The sequence below is a fragment of the Corvus moneduloides genome, chromosome 3 (assembly GCF_009650955.1).
Source record: "Corvus moneduloides isolate bCorMon1 chromosome 3, bCorMon1.pri, whole genome shotgun sequence".
NCBI classification, from domain to species: domain Eukaryota; kingdom Metazoa; phylum Chordata; class Aves; order Passeriformes; family Corvidae; genus Corvus; species Corvus moneduloides.
This window is the reverse complement of record NC_045478.1, coordinates 2726964-2747750: the sequence shown is the minus strand read 5'-3', so window position 1 is coordinate 2747750 and position 20787 is coordinate 2726964. Positions and strand designations below refer to the sequence as shown.

Below are 20787 nucleotides of genomic sequence, written 5' to 3'. Positions count from 1 at the left end.
CTGTACAGCAAAATTCATGGAGACAATCCATCCTCAATGGATAGCAGCCAGACTGGAAAAGAAAGGGGTATTTCAGAAGAGAGATGTGTTTTCCTTTACACCTCACTTGTGGTGACCTACCCAGTGGAGCTTAATGTCTGTAAAACATTTTTATTGGAAATAAAGTGGAGCTTTTTTGAAACAACCCGTAAATGCCATATCCCACTGGGGCAGGGAGTTCCTGTGGTGGGGGGGTAATGAATCATAAATCATAGAATGGTTTGGGTTGGAAGGGACCTTAAAGATCATCTTGTTCCAACTCTCTGCCATGGGCAGGGACACCTTCCACTGGACCAGGCTGCTCCATGCCTCATCCAACCTGGGCTCTTGTCCAGAACTTCGCTCACGGCATCCATAATCCTCTTAGATCCTGATCCAGAGTCTGTGGAGGTCACCAAGTTTCTCTCCATCCATTACCGTGGGACTTGGGTCAGATTTTACAGTAAGATTGAGAAACCTGATTTAATTTTCAGGGATTATGCAATAAAACTTTAATGGGAGTCTATTCCAGCCCACCAAGTGCCAACTGCTAGACACTGATCCCATGAATTTCGGTGGATTTTTGTCTCTGATCATCCACAGCCTTAATTGTGATTGAGTTACACTGAGGGAACTCCAAAAAGGCTTAAATGGGACCTGAGAGATCCAAAGGAACTCTTTCCTAACCCATCAAACACCTTTATCATAAGCCACCATTTCTCTTCCGTTTTATTCCAGACTGTTCACTTACGGATTAAAATTTTCTTGAAGATCCCATGTTTTGGGATTCAGCTTGAAAATGAAGACACCTCATTTTTTAACTCTGTGAATGTGGTTGATGTTTCCTGCTGAGCTTTCTAGTCTCATATTTATCTTGTATCCTGTCAGCCATCCTCAGGCACATATCGGATACTCTAGATCATCTCAAATTGTTCTAGGAATCTACTAGATTTAGACAACTGCATTGAGATGATTGACTCTGTCATCAGTGAGAGTCAGGCATGTCCAAGGGGGAATATTCCACCTGAAGCAGATGGCTTTCCTGGAGTGAAATTACCTGTCACCCAAAAATATTGGCTGCTCTCCACCAATGTGCAAGAAGCCTTGATTGTAGATGAGTTACAATCCTGTGGGATGAATTAATGGAGAGATGTTAGAGTAGGGCATTCTCTTCTCCGTCACAACTTCTTCAGATGATCACCAGAATTTAAGTATTTACAATCCATTGCCTTTGGGGTTTTTTTAGCTAAATTGTGGTGGGATGTAATACTGTTTTCTTGGAATATCCTGTCATGGGTGCTCAGGAATCATGCTGTGGCAGCCTGAGGGAAGTGAGGAATCTGTTTGGCAGAAGGATTTCCTCACTTGGCTACTGCTTGGAAGAGAGCAAACAGAGGAAAATTTAATATGGGAAAATATCTGTGCTGAGCAATGAGTGGCCACCACTTCATTTCACTGAGGCATCTTCTGATCTTCTCCCACCCTAAAAGAGAGCACCAAATATCTAAGGTCTTACTACTGCTTTAAAATTATAGAATCATCATAGAAATTTTAAGGTTGAACAAGACCTCCAAGATCATGAAGATCAACCTTCAGATGAAACACATCCCCATTCAGTGGCATTCAGATTTCTCCACTGTGTGTGAGAGCTAAAGCAGATAAGAACGTTCACCTTCTTATCTTTCAGCTTACCCCACTTTCCCTCAATTCATGTCTCCATGAAATAACATCCACCTCTCCTGCGATAAATCACAGAACCGCATTATCACTGAATTTGGAAAAGGCTTCTGGAGGTCATCTCATCAAATCTTCCTTTTCCTACATGTGTTGGAATTCACACTGTTCTCTGCAAGATCATTCCCACCTCTTACCTAATCTGAACAGCAATTCAACAACAGATTATTTTCTCAGAATTTAGTCCCATCTAATATTTCATCTCTTTCTCTGGGGCTCACGTGGTTCTGAAACATGAATAGCTACTGTGTCTGCTTTTCACCATGGTCCTACTGCCACATCTTGTAATCTTATCTCTCTCCAAGTTTCTGTCTGATGTCCAGTTTCTTCCCCCAGCATGAAAATCCTTGGCAGAAATTGCGTGGAAAATACAGCTGCACGAGTCATGAAAACTCTTTGGTAGCTGTTGTGTCCAAGAAGAAGAAGAACAGAATCACTTCTCTTGCACAATAGCAAAAAAGAAGCTGGAGCCCCTCTGCTCTGGAGCCAGGCTGGGAGAGCTGGGAGTGTTCACCTGGAGAAGAGAAGGATCCAGGGAGACCTCAGAGCCCCTCCCAGTGCCTAAAGGGGCTCCAGGAGAGCTGGAGAGGGACTTGGGACAAGGGCTGGAGGGACAGGACACAGGGAATGGCTTCAAACTGCCAGAGGGCAGGGATGGATGGGATATTGGGAAGGAATTGTTCCCTGTGAGGGTGGGGAGACCCTGGCCCAGGGTGCCCAGAGAAGCTGTGGCTGCCCCTGGATCCCTGGCAGTGTCCAAGACCAGGCTGGATGGGGCTTGGAGCAGCGTGGGCTAGTGGAAGGTGTCTCTGCCTTGTCAGGGGGTGGAACTGGACGAGCTTTAATGTCCCTTCCAACCCAAACTGTTCCATGATGGTGCTGATGGAAAGAAAGCTCCCAGTTTTCCTCACTTCCCAGCTCTAGGCAACGTGATGCAGGCTCCAGAGAAGCCAGGTGAGACCCTACCACTGCTTGAAATGGGGCCAATATTTCACTCAGCATTTCCAGGAGCAACAGAGGACAGTGGAATGCCTGCAGGGTCAGGATCTGATCCCTTCAGATTATAAATAGTTTTTATACATTCCTTAAAAAGAAGGAAATCCGAGAAGAACCGCATGGGCCTCACCCAGGACACATCGAGTGAGCTGCAAGTTGCTAAATACCCAAGAGGGGATGTGCTGTTTAGCGATTATTCAGCACTAGTAAAAAATGTCATATTGATGGCCCTGAAGACAGATGTTCTCTAGATAGCCCAGGCAGTGACACATTGAGAGGATGGGATTCCTGCAGAAGTGTGGGAAGGCTCCATGTGGAGCACATGGAATGAACTGTTATCCCAACCCTGCACTGCCCTGAAACAGTGGATGTTGCATTAAATCAATGTGAGAAACAGGATGTATTTAACCCTCAGAAAACATTCAGCTGTATCTACAGCTACCAAAATGTTTTTAACAATGAAGCATTACAAAGGTGAATCTCTGGAATTATTAATTCAAAGAGATGAAGCTTGCAAGACATTAGGAAGAAAATTTACGTTATAGACACAAACACTGCTAAAGTGCTGCTGCTGTCAGAAATACCCTGTACTTCAAATACAGACTATTTTAAGTGACATAACACAAATGTATTCCATATAAAAGGATGTATAAATTCCCTAACTCAGACGGGTCAGCTCCATGGATCCCTGACTCTCTGTCATTGGCACCATCTATTTTCTGCACGCCCAACGCAGCAGTGATGAGTGTGATTGAAATATCTACACCCAGACACAGAACCACGTAAGAAAATGAGGGCGAAAAATAGCTTTCACTGAAAAAAAAATCCTTTACAAACAGGAACAGTTTCTAAACTTAGTGGGGTTTTAAAGACAGATTCTTTTACATTAGGGATGGAACACATTTCATGCCTATTTTTCTTTTTTTTTCTCTCCCTTTTTTTCCTCTTCTCTTCCTTCTTTTTTATCCTCACTTTTTTTTCCACTTGTATTAAATCGGGGAAAAGATTTCATCAAAGGAATAAAAATAAGAAGAAAAATGAACAGAAAAAAAAAAGAACAGAAAAGTAAAGAAGGAAATGAAATATACAGGTGGCGAAAACATGCTCAAAATATTTGGTTTATTAAATTCTAGGCTTTCTATAAACTTTAAAAGTGAGCTAGAAAGATGTTTTTTTTAGGAATAGATAAAGATGTTTTCTTTAGGAATAGATGGATCAGAAGTGGAGTGAACAGAAGCAAAGTGAGATTTGCAAGCTATTTTTCAGCTTCAGGGTACCCATCACATGAATTTGGCAGTTTTGCTGCTTTGCGGTGTTTTAATGAAAGTTTCAGTGAGCAAAGCTCTCTTATTTTGGGTTTCATAGCAAACTGGCTGGGCCTAAATCACAAGTGTTGTTAGAACACAAACAGAAAATAAAAAATAATGGGAAGACGATGGGATTTTACTGTATTTCCACTAAAAAGTTGATGCCGTGAGTTTTATTGTAAAAAATGTTATCAGAAGTGATAAGCTGGATGTAGAATGTGCTTCCATTTATCTCTGTCTTGCTCTTTCACTCTCCACACATTTACCCTCTTATTTGCACCAGATCCAGCACCAATCCCTTGGTGCGTCCCACAGTCCTGGTGAAACATCTTGGAAAACTCCAGAGGCATTTCACAAACTGAGGGCTTGGGCTCTGAAGGGGCCCTGGTTCTTCATTCCTTGGCTGTAACAATATTTAGAGGCCGAGGTCTGTCCGTCATGCGCTGTTATTTCAGGCGCATGTGACAACTGCAGAACTGTCGTCGCTGCTCCTCTGAGATTCCTTATCTTGGTTCTCATTAAGGGGATGATAATCAAGTGACAAGGTGAGGTCAGGGTGCATCTTGCTGAGCCCACCACTGGCGCTGGCTTAGTAACCCATGGAGCGGTCACCTCTTGTTGAGGTTTTCTGTATGCTCTAGAGACATTCTCCTGATGTAGCTGGCTGAGGAGGAAGGGACATCCCAGATTATGGAGACCCCTGGCAGCACAAAGCTGCCAAATGTTGGCCACTTTAAAGTCCTCTCAGACAGCAAGAGAGATTTCTACTTCTTTTGAAAGACATCAAGTATTTTAGCTGAGAGCTCAGCTTCAGTCTTTCAAATGAGAGGCTGCAGAAACAAGATGGAAGATGAGTCCAGCATTTGTCTGCCCAGTGCTTCCCACAGGACTGATTCCCGTTCTTTGAGAGAGACAATTGTATTTGGGTAAAAGTAGGATGGGGCTCTGAGAAACCTGATCCAGCTGAAGATGTCCCTGCTCATTGTAAGGGGTTGGACTGGATGGCATTTAAAAGGTCCCTTCCAACCCAAACTATTCTAGGATTCCATGGGAAGTGACTCACGAAGGACTTGGTGTGTAATCCAGGAACAGGTCACATGGTGAGGATGAAGGGTGAGAACCTGAGTTCTCGTGGAGGAACAAAGATTCCTTCACAGGCACTTCCCACGCTGGGGACAACGTCCTTTGTTGTCCACCACTGAGGCAATACTTGGGCTTATAACTGAGGCAGTATTTGAGAGAATATTAGGGGAAGCCACAGCTCTTGTCCCTCTTCTGGAGCAAGAAAAAGATCAGCTAAGGGACAAAATGAGATGTAGCATTTTTCAGGTAATAAAAGCTGCCCCATACAGGAATTAGAAGAATTTAAATGTTATAATTCTCTGTAAGGGAAATGGAAACATCTCCACTTCCACCCTCTTCCTCACTACCACGTGGAATATACCTAAATTTTTCCCAGAATATGTAAAATCTTATATAATATATAATAAATGAGATATAGTCTCCCTTAGGCAATCTCTCCCACCCCTTCCCCATCCTAGGAAATCTGATCAAAACATAGCAGAGCTTCTCTTTCAATGGAAGAATTCTCCAGTAAGCTCTGGTAGACCCCAAAGCTCTCCAGAACCACGTTTATTTTCATTGAATCACAGAATATCCTGAGTTGGAAAGGATCTACAAGGATCATCAAGTCCAGCTCCTGGCCCTGCACAGGAAAACCCCAAAAACAGAATTGCATGCCTGAGAGCATTATCCAAATACTCTTTTATTTAGGTGGCAGCTCATTGCCAATTGGTTCCAGGCCTGGAAGAGCCAAACTCTTTGGTCTGTGCTTATGGTGCTCCACTTGCTGTTCCCTTTGCAGATCGACAGCATGCAGGCCCTGCTCCACTGCCCCAACGTGCTGGTGTGTGTCGGCCGGGAGCCGTTCAAGCCTGTATCCATGGAGAATTTGAGGAAACACTCAGTGGAGAAGCTGCCCAACCTGCCTCCCTGCTCCAACAATGGCAACAATGTCAACGAGAACAATGAAAGTAAGAAAACCTCGGGGCCATGTCGCACAGTCGTCCCCGGGCCTGTGTCCCACAACATGGGGATTACAGGCCCCTATTGTGCTGCCCCAATGTGCAGATCTCATGTGGAAAATGCACTTCCCTCTCCCTGCCTCCCAGGCCTTTCCATCCTCCCCTTCTTTTTCTCTGGTTTCCTTGTAGGATTTCCTCCCTACACCCCCCAGTCTTTCTTTTACATGCTCCCCATGTCTGGCTGACTTCCCTTCCTCTTTCATATCTCTGGGTCTCCTTTTCCTTCCAGAACTCCCTCCTTTCCTGTGCCTGTCCCCATGGACCCTCGAGATTTCCCACGAATCCTCTATCCCCTCGTTGTCTGTCCTATCATGCCTTCCCTCCTGCATTTTCCTGCACCAGGACCAGAGGCTGCCCTGGTTCTGTCAGCAGGAGACTCAGTTTCTCCTGCAGGCTACAGCTGCCCTTTTGGCAACAGAGCGTGTTTTTTATGGAAAGATTATGTTCAGGAAGGAGGATGTTATGGATTATTCAGGATTATATTTCTTTGGCAGTCCATCATGACTTATCTAAGGTCACAGGTATTTAAACCAGCCACACTCAGTAGCCCAGGAAAAGAAACTTCCCAATTCCACAGGACAATTAATATCACCTGTATTAAGGATTTACTGTAGGATGAAATTAAATGTGCTCTAGAGGTGCATCTGTTTCTCTCCATTGTCAAAACCAGGAGCTGGGAAAGATTCATTTGTGTGTTGCCAACAAGCTGTAGAAATTCAAGGACAGAGGCATCCTATGCTCATTGTCTGAGACATAAAAAATTGGAGGGAAACATGGAAATAAACTGGAGCTTTGCCTATCAAGAGAGCAAATCCATCAGTTCAATCATAAGGATGGTGAAGGAAGAGCTATTTCATGTGATTTTGATGTGCTCCTGTTCAACACTTTCTTCCTAAAATGCCCTCCATTCAGCTGCATATCCACATGCCCATGGAGGGACAGGATTGTCCAGTTATATGTACGAGGAAATTTTAGAGAAATATATATTAGAAACAACACAGATTAATGTCTTGCAAGACAGCCTGATAGCAACGTATTCTGCTTGAAATGAAGGAACCTAAACAAACCTGTGCAGATCACTGCACTGGGCCATAAAGACGTTCTTCCAATGGCAATTCCTAAATTCCCTTATTCTCATTGATTTCTTCTACAACTCCCACTATTTCTCTTTGCAATCATCACTAGCTTACAATTACTTTTCTATTTGTTCTTTATGTTTTAATAAGAATTATAGCTATTTTTAGTGGTACATCCCTGCAGGGACTGAGTGTTGCTCTGGTCTACATGGCCACACATTTCTTGGAATATGAGTGGAGAAGTGGATGATGCACAACAAATGTGTGACCCTTGATATCCAGATAAGGAAGAGGGTCACTTCTCCATGTATTTTTCCCTGGTTAAACAAGAAGAATGAAAACTTACACGGTTAAATAAAGGAATATTTGCAATGTGATAAAATGCCCAAACTCTGGGACTAAATTTCTCTGTATGTATATATATATTTTTTTTATTTTTCTTAATTTTACTTCCTGGCATGCACTTAATAAAACAAAGTGTTTGTGTTTCAATTTGTTTTTTAAAATAAAGTTAAGGTATAGAAGATTTTATTGCAGATTATTAATTCAAAACTTAACATTTACAAGGAAGTTGGATTAGATTATCCCCAGAGGTCCCTTCCAACCTTAACTATTCTATGATTAATGGATATCACTTAGTCAAAGACAAATTTTCAAATTATGTAAATTGGCATAGGCTTGGCTTTAATGGAATAACATCAGTATTCACTGGTTTGAGGGTTTGACTTATATATTATTTTGTGTCACCTTTATGTGAGTTATCTCTCTCCATCTTTCTTTTCTTCACTCCAGTGAACTTCGGACTGAAAGCCAAGAAAAGCATTATCCATCCACGGTCAGCATCCAGCAACAGGTCGATGAGATTTTCCTTGTCATCAGAAAAGTCATACCCCAACGGCCTCGCAGCCTCTCCGGACAACGGGGCACCCTTCTCCAATGGCTGCCCTCACCCAAAACCTGGGGACCTGGTCCAGTCCTTGGTCAACGATGACATCGAGAAGCGGGTCCACGTGAACAAGGACGGGAGCTTGTCTGTGGAGATGAAAGTTCGCTTCCGCTTGCTCAACGACGAGACTTTGCAGTGGTCTACCCAGATCAAAAAGTCCAACTTGATGAACCAGCTGCCTTGTGAAGAGTCAGGGGTGGAGGAGGACAGTGGAGTAGATCCCCTACAGAAAATGAACCCAGAAGCCAGCTCAGAGGCAGATGATTCCTTATATCCCTGTGATATCGATTCCTACATGTCCAAACTTGAGGAATCAGAATGTGACGAGGCCCACTGTCACAGCTGTGGAAAGAAACACCGGGACTATGACATTTGGAAGAACCCCATACACACATCCCAGAGGGAAGAGCCCAGTGTGCAAAGCACCTGGCACACGCGATCGTCGTGCTCCAGCACATCTTCCCGGAGGAGAGTAGTCCACAAAAAAATGAAGTCTGTGGATAGCATCTACACCACGTCCAGTGAGGAGTACTCTGAGCACATTGTGCAAGAGTCCTCATCCTACTCAGAGACTATAAAGAACAGAGTGGCATATCGATCTCTTAAAAAGTGTATGTGCCGAAGTGATTTATCTACAGGTGCTTCCAATGGAGAAGAACAGCAGGAACACACTCGGACAAGCACAGGAAACAGCCAGAGACCTTCATCCTTGGGCTTGATGTCACATTCAAGCTGTGAAAACAACCTGGATACTCAAGACACCTCTGAAGACCATGAGATCACCAAAACCATTTCACAAAATGAGGATGAAAATTGTTTCGAAGCTTCCTCTGTGAAGTGCTTGAAGGGTGATGCAGAAGAGATTGAAAGCAGCAGAGTTGGGAGTGTCATGTCCAGGTCATCCCTGCAGTCCAGGCAGAGCAAGAAGAATGGGTGTGAGGAAATGAGCAGTGTGGGCAGGAGCATGTCCTCCTCAAGCCTTCAGAAGGCAAATCAGGGAGACAACACCCGGTGCTCCAGCCCTGCCAACAGCATGCACAGCAAGTCCAGTAACGGCACCATGCCAAAAGAAAAGAGTGAGCAGGGTGACCCCTCTGATGAAAACCCAGTGGTGTCCTCCTTCTCCAGTGAGTCCTTCCCCAAGAAAGAGGCTGAAGAGGTGGAAGCAGAGCAGGAAGAAAGTGAAGTCAATGAAGCCAGCTCAGTGTCAGCAAAAACAAAGCCAAGCCAATCAATCAGGGGTGAGAGCAGTGAAGGGGAACGATGTTCTACGCAAGGAACCCACCGTTCCAGGGCTAGTGACAGGAACAGTAAGAAAAGTGGCAGTGATGAGAACGTTCCATGCAGTGTCTCTTGCTCTTCCAGAGGGTCCAAAAAGAGCAAACACAGCCATGTTCATTTGGATGCACAGTCTGAAATATCTGTGTCTTCACTTGAGTCCACTCTGAATAAAAAGAAGCATTCCCTACATGCAGATGATGGGAGATCAGGCAGCAGAGCATCAGTTTTTTCCAAAAGCTCATGTGAAACCAAGAAAAAATCTGTTGGAGATGCCACGTCTCATAAGTCAGGATCTCTTCACTCAAACATTTCATCAACCAGTGAAGCAGAGGCAACTGGAGGTCCTGCTGAAGAGAAAAGCTCAAAAAGTACTGCCGATGGCTGCAGTGAATCCTCAAAAAGCTCAAAGAAGAGAAGCCATAAAGAAGAAAGCAACAGGCCATCATCCCTCTGCTCAAGTTCTTCAAGTCCTAATGGAAAAGCTGGAGAGGGTCATGCCAAGATTAGTTCAGAACTCTCTTCTTCAAAACAGGGAAGCATGAGTGGGAGTGTATGTTCAAAAGTTGACCACCCAGCTGAGGATGGGATTAGGAATGGAAATCCTACAAGTAGTTCCTCAAGAGCCTCTTCAAAGTCAGAAATAAAAGCTAAATGCGTGTCGACACAGATATCCCAGGAAACTGATGATAGGTGTTCACAATCAAACATGTCTCTATCTTCAAAATCAAGGCGGACAAACAAGAACAATCTTCATGTGAAGGTGTCAAACTCCAGCCGGGCATCGGTGTCGGAGACTATGTCAGTGTGTAGTCTGCACTGCCCTGCTCCACCAAAAGGGAAGCCAAAGAGAAAAAATATGCGTTCAATCATGTTGAAGAACTCCTCCATCAGTAGCATCGGCACCGAATCCATGCTGACTGCAGGAAAAGGGCAGAAAGAAATTCTGGATTCCTCCAAAGCAACTTCCTACTACTCTAAATCTGCTGCAACTGAAGTAAATGGTCAGAATAATAAAGAGACTGATGATTCTTGTAACAAAAAAGCAGAGGGAGAGATAGAAGACACAGGCATTCAGGAGGAAGGGGGTGATTTAATGCCATCAGCTCTACCAAATGCATCTCCAGAAGAAGTTGTGCAAGAATGGCTCAGGAAAATCCCTTCAGAAACATTGCTTATGAAATATGAAATGGAAGATGATGGGGAAGAGGAAGGTGCAGAGTCAACCACTGAGGTATCACACTGTACAAATGCTGAGGAAGCCCCAGAGGAGGAAAAAGCTGAGGAAAAGCATGAGGAGGAGGAGGCTGAAAAGGATGAAGCAAATGATGAAGCAAAGGATGAAGCAAAGGATGAAGCAAAGGCTGACATGGAAGAAGAGAAAGCAGAAGACACAGCTATTAATGAAGAGGCTGAAGAATGTGTGAACCAGGAAGAAATCTCTGAGGTTGCACCTGAAGCTGCCAAAGCTGAGCAGGCAGAATGCAAGCAGTCAGTTACATCCAGCCAAAATAACAGCAAGAGAGACCTGCCATCCTCTGTCCAGACATCTGTCCAGATCATGAAGGCCTTGCTCAGTTCAAAACATGAGACCAAATTTGACCGATCAAACAGTTTGCCCGAAGTGTCCCCCACAATGGGGAGAAAACTGAGTAATTCCGCCAACATTTTGATTACTTGTCTTGCCAGCCTCCAACTCCTTGATGAAGAGTCAGAGGATCCATCAGAAAACTCAAAACTTTTGAATAAGTCAAGGTACACAGAGCTGCTAAATATTTTTCAAGCCCTGTGGTTTGGGTGCACTGCTGAAAGGAGCAGCCCAAGTTCAGGCCAAGAGGCAAGTGAGCAGGCAAAGCCAGTGTCTGCATCTAAAGCCCCAAAATCCATGGATCATGCCTTCACTCCCATGTCCTCCTCTGGGGTTGATGTTTGCAGTGGCTCTAGTGGCTCAGGAGAAGAGTGCACAGCTGGTGCTGTGTTGGTGGCACAGAAAACCGTGGAATTCAAACCAGCTGAGCAAGTAGAAAATTCAGAGATTGGCACAGAACTGACTGAGGTTGAGGAGAAAAGTAAAGAGGAAGAGCAGCCATCCCGCCCTTCCACAGCCTGCTCAGAGGCAAAAGTTGAGGAAAAAGCAGAGTCTGCTAGAGAGGAGTCTCTAATCCAGAAGGAAGAAGAGAATAAGGAGGATCAGGGCAGTAACTGTGAGCAGGGTCAGGAGGAAGGGGGAGAAAATGAAAATGAAGAAGAAAATAAATTAGCTGAAACTGGAGAACTGGAAGAAGCTGAAGCTGTGAATGAGGAAGTCCCACAAGAAAACCCTGAAGAAGCTGATCAGCCAGCGACCACTGATGATGCCAATGTCGGTGATGCTAATGGTGGGACGGAGCTGAAAGATGAGTTGGAAGGGCAGCCCCAAGAAGAGTCGCCAAATGACCCTGAGCCCAAAGTCGATACATCCACCAGTGTGGCCAAATCCCTTGTCCAGCAAAACTCTATGGATCCAGACCCAACTTGGGTCTTGAGACTGCTCAAGAAAATTGAGAAGGAGTTCATGGCTCACTATGTCAATGCCATGAATGAGTTAAAAGTCAGGTGGAACCTGCAAGACAACCAGCAGATGGATGAAATGATACTGGAGCTGAAGGAGGACGTGAGTAAAAGGATACAAAAGAGCATAGAGAAGGAGTTGAGGAAGATCAGAAGTAGGGCTGGAAGGAGAATGCCAAGACCTCCAGAGGAGCCACCCACACACGAGTCCAAACTCCAAACTGAGCAGAGGAGATGGCGACTGCAAACTATGCATAAAAAGTCCCTCTTTGGGGACAAGAATGGCACCCAGACGAGGCTGGAGGAGACGTCAGACTTATCATTCAACGTAGATAAAGATTTTGACCTTAGTGCAGCTTTGGAGGACAGCATTAGCAAACAATCCAGTGAGGAGGAATATTGTCCGTGTGACTCCTGTGTGAGGAAAAAATTGGCTTCCAGACCTGCCAGAGCCCCTGTGGTGGCCACCAATGCTCCGGTCATGAAAGCCTTTGATTTGAAGCAAATCCTGAGGCTGAAAAAAGATGACAATAAGGAAGCCATCATTGCAGAAGAAGCCCAGGACACCAAAACACTTCCCAATGGTTCTGTGGAGGAAGGGGCAGAAAATGAGGAGAAGGATGAGGGGGAACCTCAGGCAGGTGAAACAGAAGCGGAGGAGGATGAAGGAAAAGAACCAGAATTAAAAGAAGGTGACAGCACAATGTTGAATGGAGATGGAGAAGAACCTGAAGTAGCAGAGAGTCAAAATGCTGAGGTGGAGGATGAGGCCAAAAATGAAGAAACCAAAGAAGAAGAAGCAGAGGAAGGAGGGGAAGAAACAAAAGAAGGGGAAGAAGAGGAAGCAAAAGAGGAGGAGGAAGAGAAAGAGGAAGAAGAAACAGTTAAGGCCGAAGAGGAGGAGGAAATAGAAGAGGAGGAGGAGAATGAAACTGAAGAAGATGATGAGGAAGTAAAAGAAGAAGAAGCAGAGGAAACTAAGGAGGAAGAGGAACAAAATGATGAGGAAGAGAAGGAAGAGGAAGAAGAGGGTGTGAAGGAGGAGGAAGAAACAATGAAGGAGGAAGGGAAGGAGGAAGAGGAAGAGGCAAAGGAAGAAGAAGAAGGGAAGGAGGAAGAAGAAGGGAAGGAAAGAGAGGAAGAAGCAAAAGAGGAGGAGGAAGAAGCAAAAGAGGAGGAGGAAGAGGCTAAAGAGGAGGAGGAGGAAGAAGGGAAGGAAGAAGAGGAGGAAGCAAAAGAAGAGGAAGAAGAAGCAAAAGAGGCGGAGAAGGAAGCAAAAGAGGAGGAGGAGGAGGAAGGGAAAGAGGAGGAGGAAGAGGCCAAAGAGGAGGAGGAGGAGAAAGAAGCAGAAGAGGAAGATGAAGAAGCCAAAGAGGATGAGGAAGAAGCCAAAGAGGATGAGGAAGAAGAAAAAGAGGAGGAAATAGAAGAAGGGAAGGAGGAAGAGGAAGAAGCAAAAGAAGAGGAAGAAGAAGCAAAAGACGAGGAGGAGGAAGCAAAAGAGGAAGAGGAAGAAGCAAAAGAGGAGGAGGAAGAAGCCAAAGAGGAAAGGGAAGAAGCAACAGAGGAAGAGGAGGAAGACAAAGAGGAAGAGGAAGAAGCAAAAGAGAAAGAGGAGGAAGCCAAAGAGGAGGAGGAAGAAGCTAAAGAGGAGGAGGAGGAAGAAGCTAAAGAGGAGGAGGAGGAAGCCGAAGAGGAAGAGGAAGAAGCAAAAGAGGAAGAGGAGGAAGAGAAGGAGGAAGATAAGGAGGAAGAAGCAAAAGAAGAGGAGGAAGAAGCCAAAGAGGATGAGGAAGAAGCAAAAGGGGAGGAGGAAGAAGCAAAAGGGGAGGAGGAAGAAGAAGGAAAAGAGGAAGAGGAAGAAGAAGGGAAGGAGGAAGAGGAAGAAGGAAAAGAGGAAGAGGAAGAAGAAGGGAAGGAGGAAGAGGAAGAAGCAAAAGAAGAGGAGGAAGAAGCAAAAGAGGAGGAGGAAGAAGCAAAAGAGGAAGAGGAGGAAGCAAAAGAGGAGGAGGAGGAAGCCAAAGAGGAAGAGGAGGAAGAGGAAGCCAAAGAGGAAGAAGAAGAAGCCAAAGAGGAGGAGGAGGAAGAAGCCAAAGAGGAAGAGGAAGAAGCCAAAGAGGAAGAAGCAAAAGAGGAGGAAGCAAAAGAGGAGGAAGGAAAAGAGGAGGAGGAAGAAACTAAAGAGGAAGAGGAAGAAGCAAAAGAGGAAGAAGCAAAAGAGGAGGAGGAGGAAACTAAAGAGGAAGAGGAAGAAGCAAAAGAGGAAGAGGAGGAAGAAGCAAAAGAAGACGAGAAGGAAGCTAAAGAGGAGGAGGAGGAAGCAAAAGAGAAGGAAGAAGAGGAAGAAGCCAAAGAGGAGGAGGAAGAAGAAGTGGAGGAGGAGGAAGAAGCAAAGGAGGAGGAAAAAAAAGTAAAGGAGGGAGAGGAAGAAGCAGAAGAAGAGGAGGAGGAAGGGAAGGAGGAAGAAGCAAAAGAAGAGGAAGATGTGAAAGAGGAGGAAGCAGAAGAGGAGGAAGAGAAAAAAGAGGAAGAAGAAGCAGAAAATGAAGAAGAGGGAGAAAAAGAGGAGGAAGAAACAAAGGAAGAGGAGGAGGAAGAAACAAAGGAAGAGGAGGAGGAAGAAAAAGAGGAAGAGGAGGAACAAGAAGAAGAAGCTCAAAATAAAGAGCAGGAAGCTGAAGAAAAGTCCAAAGGTGAAGATGAAGGTGAAAATGATGCTCAAGAAACAGAGGAGCCAGAGGATGAGGATGTTGTGGCTGATGATGAGGCAGAGACATCAGAATGCAGAGGAGATACTGAGGGCTCTGGAACTGACAACAATCCTGAAGGAGATGCTGAGGAAGGAAATGAAGAAGCTGAGAAAGATGAAGTTGAGGCAGCAGAAGATGCAAAACCAGAGTCAGGAGATGAGGCTGAGGAGAAAAACAGTGAAGGAGGTGAGAAACCTGATGGGAATGATGAGGAACCTACCGGTGATGACCCTGACAAGGCACATGAAAAACACAAAGACCAAGGCAACAACAAAATTTCCAAGAAAGCATCAAAAACCAAAGGCAAGAAAACCAGCAAAAGGTTAGAGACTCTGAAAAAATCCACAGCCTTTTCTTGTTATTCTTCTGTTGGAAACTTCTCACAGCAATCCCAGAAGGGGTCTGATGATGAAGAGGAAGGAGTAGTTGAAGAGGAAGGAGTAGTTGAAGAAGAATGCAAAGGTGACAATAACCCCATGAGTGACCACCCCAATGGAGAGGTTCAAAGTGATGAGAGCTCCAAACCCTCCCAGATGTATCCTGACAGTGAGGAAGAAGAAGAGGACAAAGAATCTTCAGGTTCTGATCCTGTGGAAGATGAGGAGCAGGGAGATGCTGAAGGTGCAGATCCAAAGGAGGCTGAAAACACTGAGGAAGTTCAGGCTTCTAAAAAGAAAGTCAACTCGGATGAGATTGACCAGGATGACCTGGACTTCTAGAACTGCTGGCTAAAACCTGACTTTTTCTTTCTTTCTTTCTTCCTTTCTTTCTTCCTTCCTTCCTTTCTTCCTTTCTTCCCTTCTTTCTTTCTTTTTTAAAAGTATATTTTCATTACATATTTCAGTATCTCCAGTGAGTTGAGCCCTCGTAATTGGCTGAATTAAGTGTGGTAAACTCAATCTTGAATCCTGTGAGTAACATTGCAATTCCCTGCCCTCATTTCTAGAGGGCTGGTAACTCATTAATATCCTGTGGTCTCAATAGATAAGTGGTTTGGGGAAAGGGAAGGCTGTTTTGTTTGGGACACCTTCTGATTCCCACCCTTTAAGCCATGCTGTTTGCTGCTGGAGTGATCTGTGGCTCTGCTGGGCATCGTCTCTGAGTGACTTCAGGATGCCTTTCACCTGTTGCACACTCTTTTCCTGGAGAGATTGCCAATCCACAGAAACATGACAAAATCAGGATTCATTGCCAAAGTCTGGTCAGAGCCCACAGAGATGTACATTCATCTTCCTCCCTACCCTGCCCTCTTCTACCCCACTTCCTCTGTAGCCAGAAAAAAGGGTCTGAGATAGCAAAGATTTTCCCCATTTTCCCTTTTTTTTTTCCTTTAGTAGATGTTGAGCTCATTCCTCACTTCACTGGGAGCCTCAACATTGAGAAAGGTCGTTCCAGATCCTCTTCCAGACCCCATCTCTTTGTACTGTGCTCATTGCTGTAGTGGTAGATAAAAAACATGAGTTAATTCACCCTGTCAGGTGTCTGAGAAGTGGTTGAATGCAATATTGACCAAATTAGGAATCGATCCAATCCCTTGTGATGTCCTTTACTATGCCAATGATGGTATCAAAGCACTTTACAACCATCTGGGATCCCTCAGACAATTTTGCACGAGGCCCTGTTTTGGAGCTAATGGGATTTGCAATGGCTCAGTGCCCCATCCTTGCAGACAAAATTTAAACTAATTTTCCCTTTAACATGGAAAAGCTTTGGGCATTTGTGCTGCAGCAAACAGCTGGAAGAGGCTTAAGCATTTTTTGGAGAGCTTGGACTTTGCAAACCACAGTAGAACTGCAAATTTCATTTAGCGACTGTTTTTTACCAGATTGTATCCTTTTTTTGCTTCCCCTGGGGAAATATAAACATTGCTGAATAAATGCCCAACTAACGCCAGGATAAGTTTGACCATACCTCAGCTGCATACTCGTGTAAAGCTCTTAAGGACACAGCTCATTTTCTCAAAAACTTGCAGGGAGAATAAAACAGAGAGGTTGAAAACAAAATGCCTTAAATTGTATGGAGAAAAAGTATGTGTGTAGTGTTGTGTTGGGTTTGTGAAGATGTATGCAGACATGTTTAAATAAACAATATTCCAAATTAAATAATTCCTGTGGTTTTCATTTCTAGAATCCATCTCTTAAACTCACAGCCAGAGATAAGATTCATTTCACTCAAGTGAAGAACTGGGTTCAGCTCCAGAGGCAAACACTTAACTCTGGGTGTCTGAGGAATAGGGATCTTTGGGAGGAGTGGGTGGAGAGCTGGATCTCAGCTGAGATGTTCCCACAAAGGCTGACAGTGCCTCCAGGGAGATCCTCCAGAGACAACAGCACCATCCTCAAGACAGAAAAGTTAAAATCTAGGCCTTCCTCAAAAGAAGGACAACCCTATCTGTGAGCGTCATGGAATCCCAGAATGGTATGTATTGGAAGGGTTCAAAATCATCTGGTTCCAAACCCCTGCCATGGACAGGGACATCTTCCACTGCACCAGATTGCTCCAAGCCCCATCCAGCCTGGCCTTGGACACTCCCAGGGATCCAGGGGCAGCCACAGCTTCTCTGGGCACCCTGGGCCAGGGCCTCCCCACCCTCCCAGGGAAGGATTTCTACCCAATATCTAACCTAAATCTCCCCTCTTTCAATTTTTACACATAAAGACCATCAAGTCCAACTGTTAACCCAGCACTGCCAAACCCACCACTAAACCCTGTCCCCAAGTTCTACATCACATGTAGAACCATTTTGATTTCATAATCAGCTTGGTGACACATCAATTCATGCAGGATTCCAAAAAGAACTGAACCTGGTAGCCACGGCTCTGACCTTGACGTGAGGCATAGACTGGAAGTGGTACATGCTGAGTGAACTCTAAATTTTCCTGGTGAAATGTCTCCCTCTGAGCCACCCTCCAGACTCCAGTAACCAGCAGGGAGAGAGGGACAAAGACTGAATCATCTGCTACAGGCAGCTACCTTAGGAGGAGGGGGACTACATTCCCAGCAGGCACATTTCTCCCTGCAGAACACACAGGGAGCCTAGACAACTTCCTCAGAGGAAAATCACAGAACCCCAAAATTATTAGGTTGTAAAAGACCTCCAAGACCATCAAGTCCAACTGGTGGCTGATCCCCACCTTGTCATCCAGACCAGAGCTCTGAGTGCCACGTGCAATCATTCCTTGGACACCTCCAGGAGTGGGGACCCCATCACCTCCCTGGGCAGCCCCTTCCAAAATGTCTCATATGGGAAGAGCTGATTCCAATGTAGCTACCCTAAAACACCTGACATTGATGACTTTCAGGCTGTCAGGAAACAGCTCAAGCCAGTCATCCCATGGAAGTTTTAAAAGTGTTTTTTTGTCCCCAAGATCACAAAGGGAATGGCTTCAAACTGAAAGAGTTTAGGTTGGATATTAGGAAGAAATTCTTCCCTGTGAGGATGGTGAGCCCCTGGCACAGGGTGCCCAAAGAAGCTGTGGCTGCCCCATCCAAAGGCAGAAAGTGTCCAAAGCCAGGCTGGATGGAGCTTGGAGCACCCTGGGACAGTGGAAGGTGTCCTGCCCATGGCAGGAGTGGGAATGGGATGATCTTTAATGTCCCTTCCAACCTAAACTATTCTGGGATTCCATGATTGCCTTTCTGTGCTATTGCTGAGAGCCACCGATGGAACTTAAAAGGTTAGGGAAAGGATAAACACTGCCCAGGATTTCTCCTGCAGCTGCTGACTTTGATTACTTTAAAGCTGCTTACACAGTCAACGTCACACCCTACTCGTGTTGAATCAATCAGTTCCTCACCTGCAGAACTGGCAAGGAGAAAGTAATTAAAAGGAACACAAAAATGCAGTTGTCAAACCATGAAAACTGAAATCACTGGAGTTCCTGCCCAGGAAACCTGTCCCATTCATATCTGTGTGTGTCACCATCCGTGTCTGGGCAGTCACTCACATATACGCCAGTCATAGTCAGGGCAGAGTGAGCTCTGCTCACAGAAATCCCCACTCAGAGGGGCCAGGGAGCAGCCAGCGGGGATCCAGAGACAGATGTTGCTGAAGGAGGTGTCTCCTTCCTCCACCAATGGCCCAGAGCATCTGTGAAGGAAACAACCAGCTGAAAAGGATCCCTCGCAGTCACATCCCGCACACTTGCGTGGCTTCCAACGTTTGCATTTCCCCTTGGCTGCTGTGACTCAGGGGCCTGTTGGGTCTTGCAGCTTCCCTCTCCCTCTGACAGCACAGGAACGCGTGTTCCCAGCCAGCTCCAGGGCTGTCACGTTCATAAGGGCTGGGAAGATCACTCCTGTCACCACCTAGAAGGGATTACAGCTGCTGTCTTTCAGCAGGGCTGAGGAGGAGGAGGAGGGAGCAGAGGCGATGTGAGACTTGCACAGCTGTACTTCGTGTTTTCCTGGGCTCCTCTGCTTGGCTTTGGGGTGGTTGTTTTTGTTTCTTTACCAGCCAGACAAATTACTTCTTGATGTGCCTCGGTTTTGTTTGCCTGCCTGGTTTTGAAATGGGAACTGTCCAGTGAAAGATGAGGAGGAGCGTGGTGAAAATTCAAGTGCAAACCACGGAAACGAAGGAAATGTGCTTTCCAAAGCTGAGGTCTTTGCAGACGTGTGTGAGCAGACTCCTCTCACTACTGGAGAGCAATAATCCCCCTTTCCTGATGGCTGCTTGTTGACATAGTGCCATATTTAGCCCCAACCACTTGAAATCCCAGCTGCCTGACAGGAAAGGGTGGTTTGTGGTTATTTCTGAACCTCAGGCTCCTCCAGTAGGTTTTGCTCTGGAGGGCAGGGAGAGTTTCCAAACTGGCTGTGGATGTGCCCTGCAAGCTCCCTCTTTTCTTAATTGGAAGGTGGAGAACGTGCACTGCCGGGCTTGGTGGCTCCTTGGCAAAGCACAGGAATCGGTGCTCCTCTTGGATGGGATGGGAGCACTCAAATCCATGCACACATCAAGCTCCAGGCATTTGGGAGGTGCAGTGTTTTGCTCCAAAAGTCTGACACCCCTTTCCTGGAGGTAAATCCATCAGTCCCACTGCTCCTCCAGAGAGGTGCTTCCTCATGGATGCAGGAGGAGTGACTGGGACATAGGATAAAGAATACACAAAATTGGTTTAAACTGTGACCAGGCATTACATCCTTGGCCACACTCAGTCCCTGCAGTTTGCCCTGATCCAGGTAGGATACCTTGAGTACCTGGAAGCCAAACAATTGGGAAAGGGTGTCTAAAGAAGGCTTGAAACAAACACAGGCTGCTTGGGGCTGTGGGATTTCTCTCCATCTCTTCTGTTGGAGCTGCCCTGCTTTTGGTGAAAAATTTTCCCAGAGTTGCAGGATATACTCAGCAGAGAGAGGGGCTCATTCTGCACTTCTGAATGGTGAATGACCACGTCTTTTATATCCCAAAAACATGCCAAGCACCAAGACATCTCCTGAGCTGTGTCCATCCAACACAGACTTTCTAGGAAATGACTCAACTGGGGATTCCCCAATTATTCCAGTTACTTTTTTGGTGTGGTCAGCTAGGTGTGTACACATCCTCTACATGCCAGGGAAAGAGAGCGATTATTTAGGGAGGAATTCCTGATATTCCAAACCTTGTGCTAAAGACAGAAGAAGAGGTATTTTCTGTGATCCTCTAGAAAATACTAAGGCTGGAGATGTTTATTTTCTCATGCCTCCAAACCACAGACCCCATCACCTTGTCATGCTCAAGGAGTGACCTCTGCAACCCCACGGCCGCTTCTAATTTTAACTCCCTGCCCTCTGATCCGAGCACCAGGGTTCGTGCAGCTCCAACAGGAAGCATCCCTGCTGACCTTTCTAATTCCAGGAGCTTGATGCTTGCTTATCCCTGCAATCCACAGGAAAACCCCTACCTAAGAGCCACCTGCATTGTTTGCAAGTATTCACATTTTGCTGCAGCTGAGAGGATCCAGCCCTGTTTGGAAAAGGATGTGTTTATTCTCAACCCTGTGGTGTGAAAGTGCGGCTGGAGTGTGAGGGTGGAAAGGTCAGGCTGTGACAGGCTGGTGGTTTTTT

At 45.5% G+C, this 20787-nt stretch overlaps 1 protein-coding gene across 1 annotated transcript in view; it reads left to right on the top strand.

Annotated features, from left to right (window-relative positions):
- The window catches only part of RP1L1 (RP1 like 1), a 48629-nt gene extending 31785 nt beyond the window's left edge, over window positions 1–16844 (top strand). Inside the window, exons 3-5 of the mRNA XM_032104977.1 lie at window positions 5920–6088; window positions 8008–12842; window positions 14577–16844. Of these exons, the coding sequence (XP_031960868.1) occupies window positions 5920–6088; window positions 8008–12842; window positions 14577–15458 (5886 nt within the window). The 3' untranslated portion in view covers window positions 15459–16844. The remainder of the gene's footprint in view (window positions 1–5919; window positions 6089–8007; window positions 12843–14576) is intronic.
- Window positions 16845–20787: the final 3943 nt, after the last annotated feature.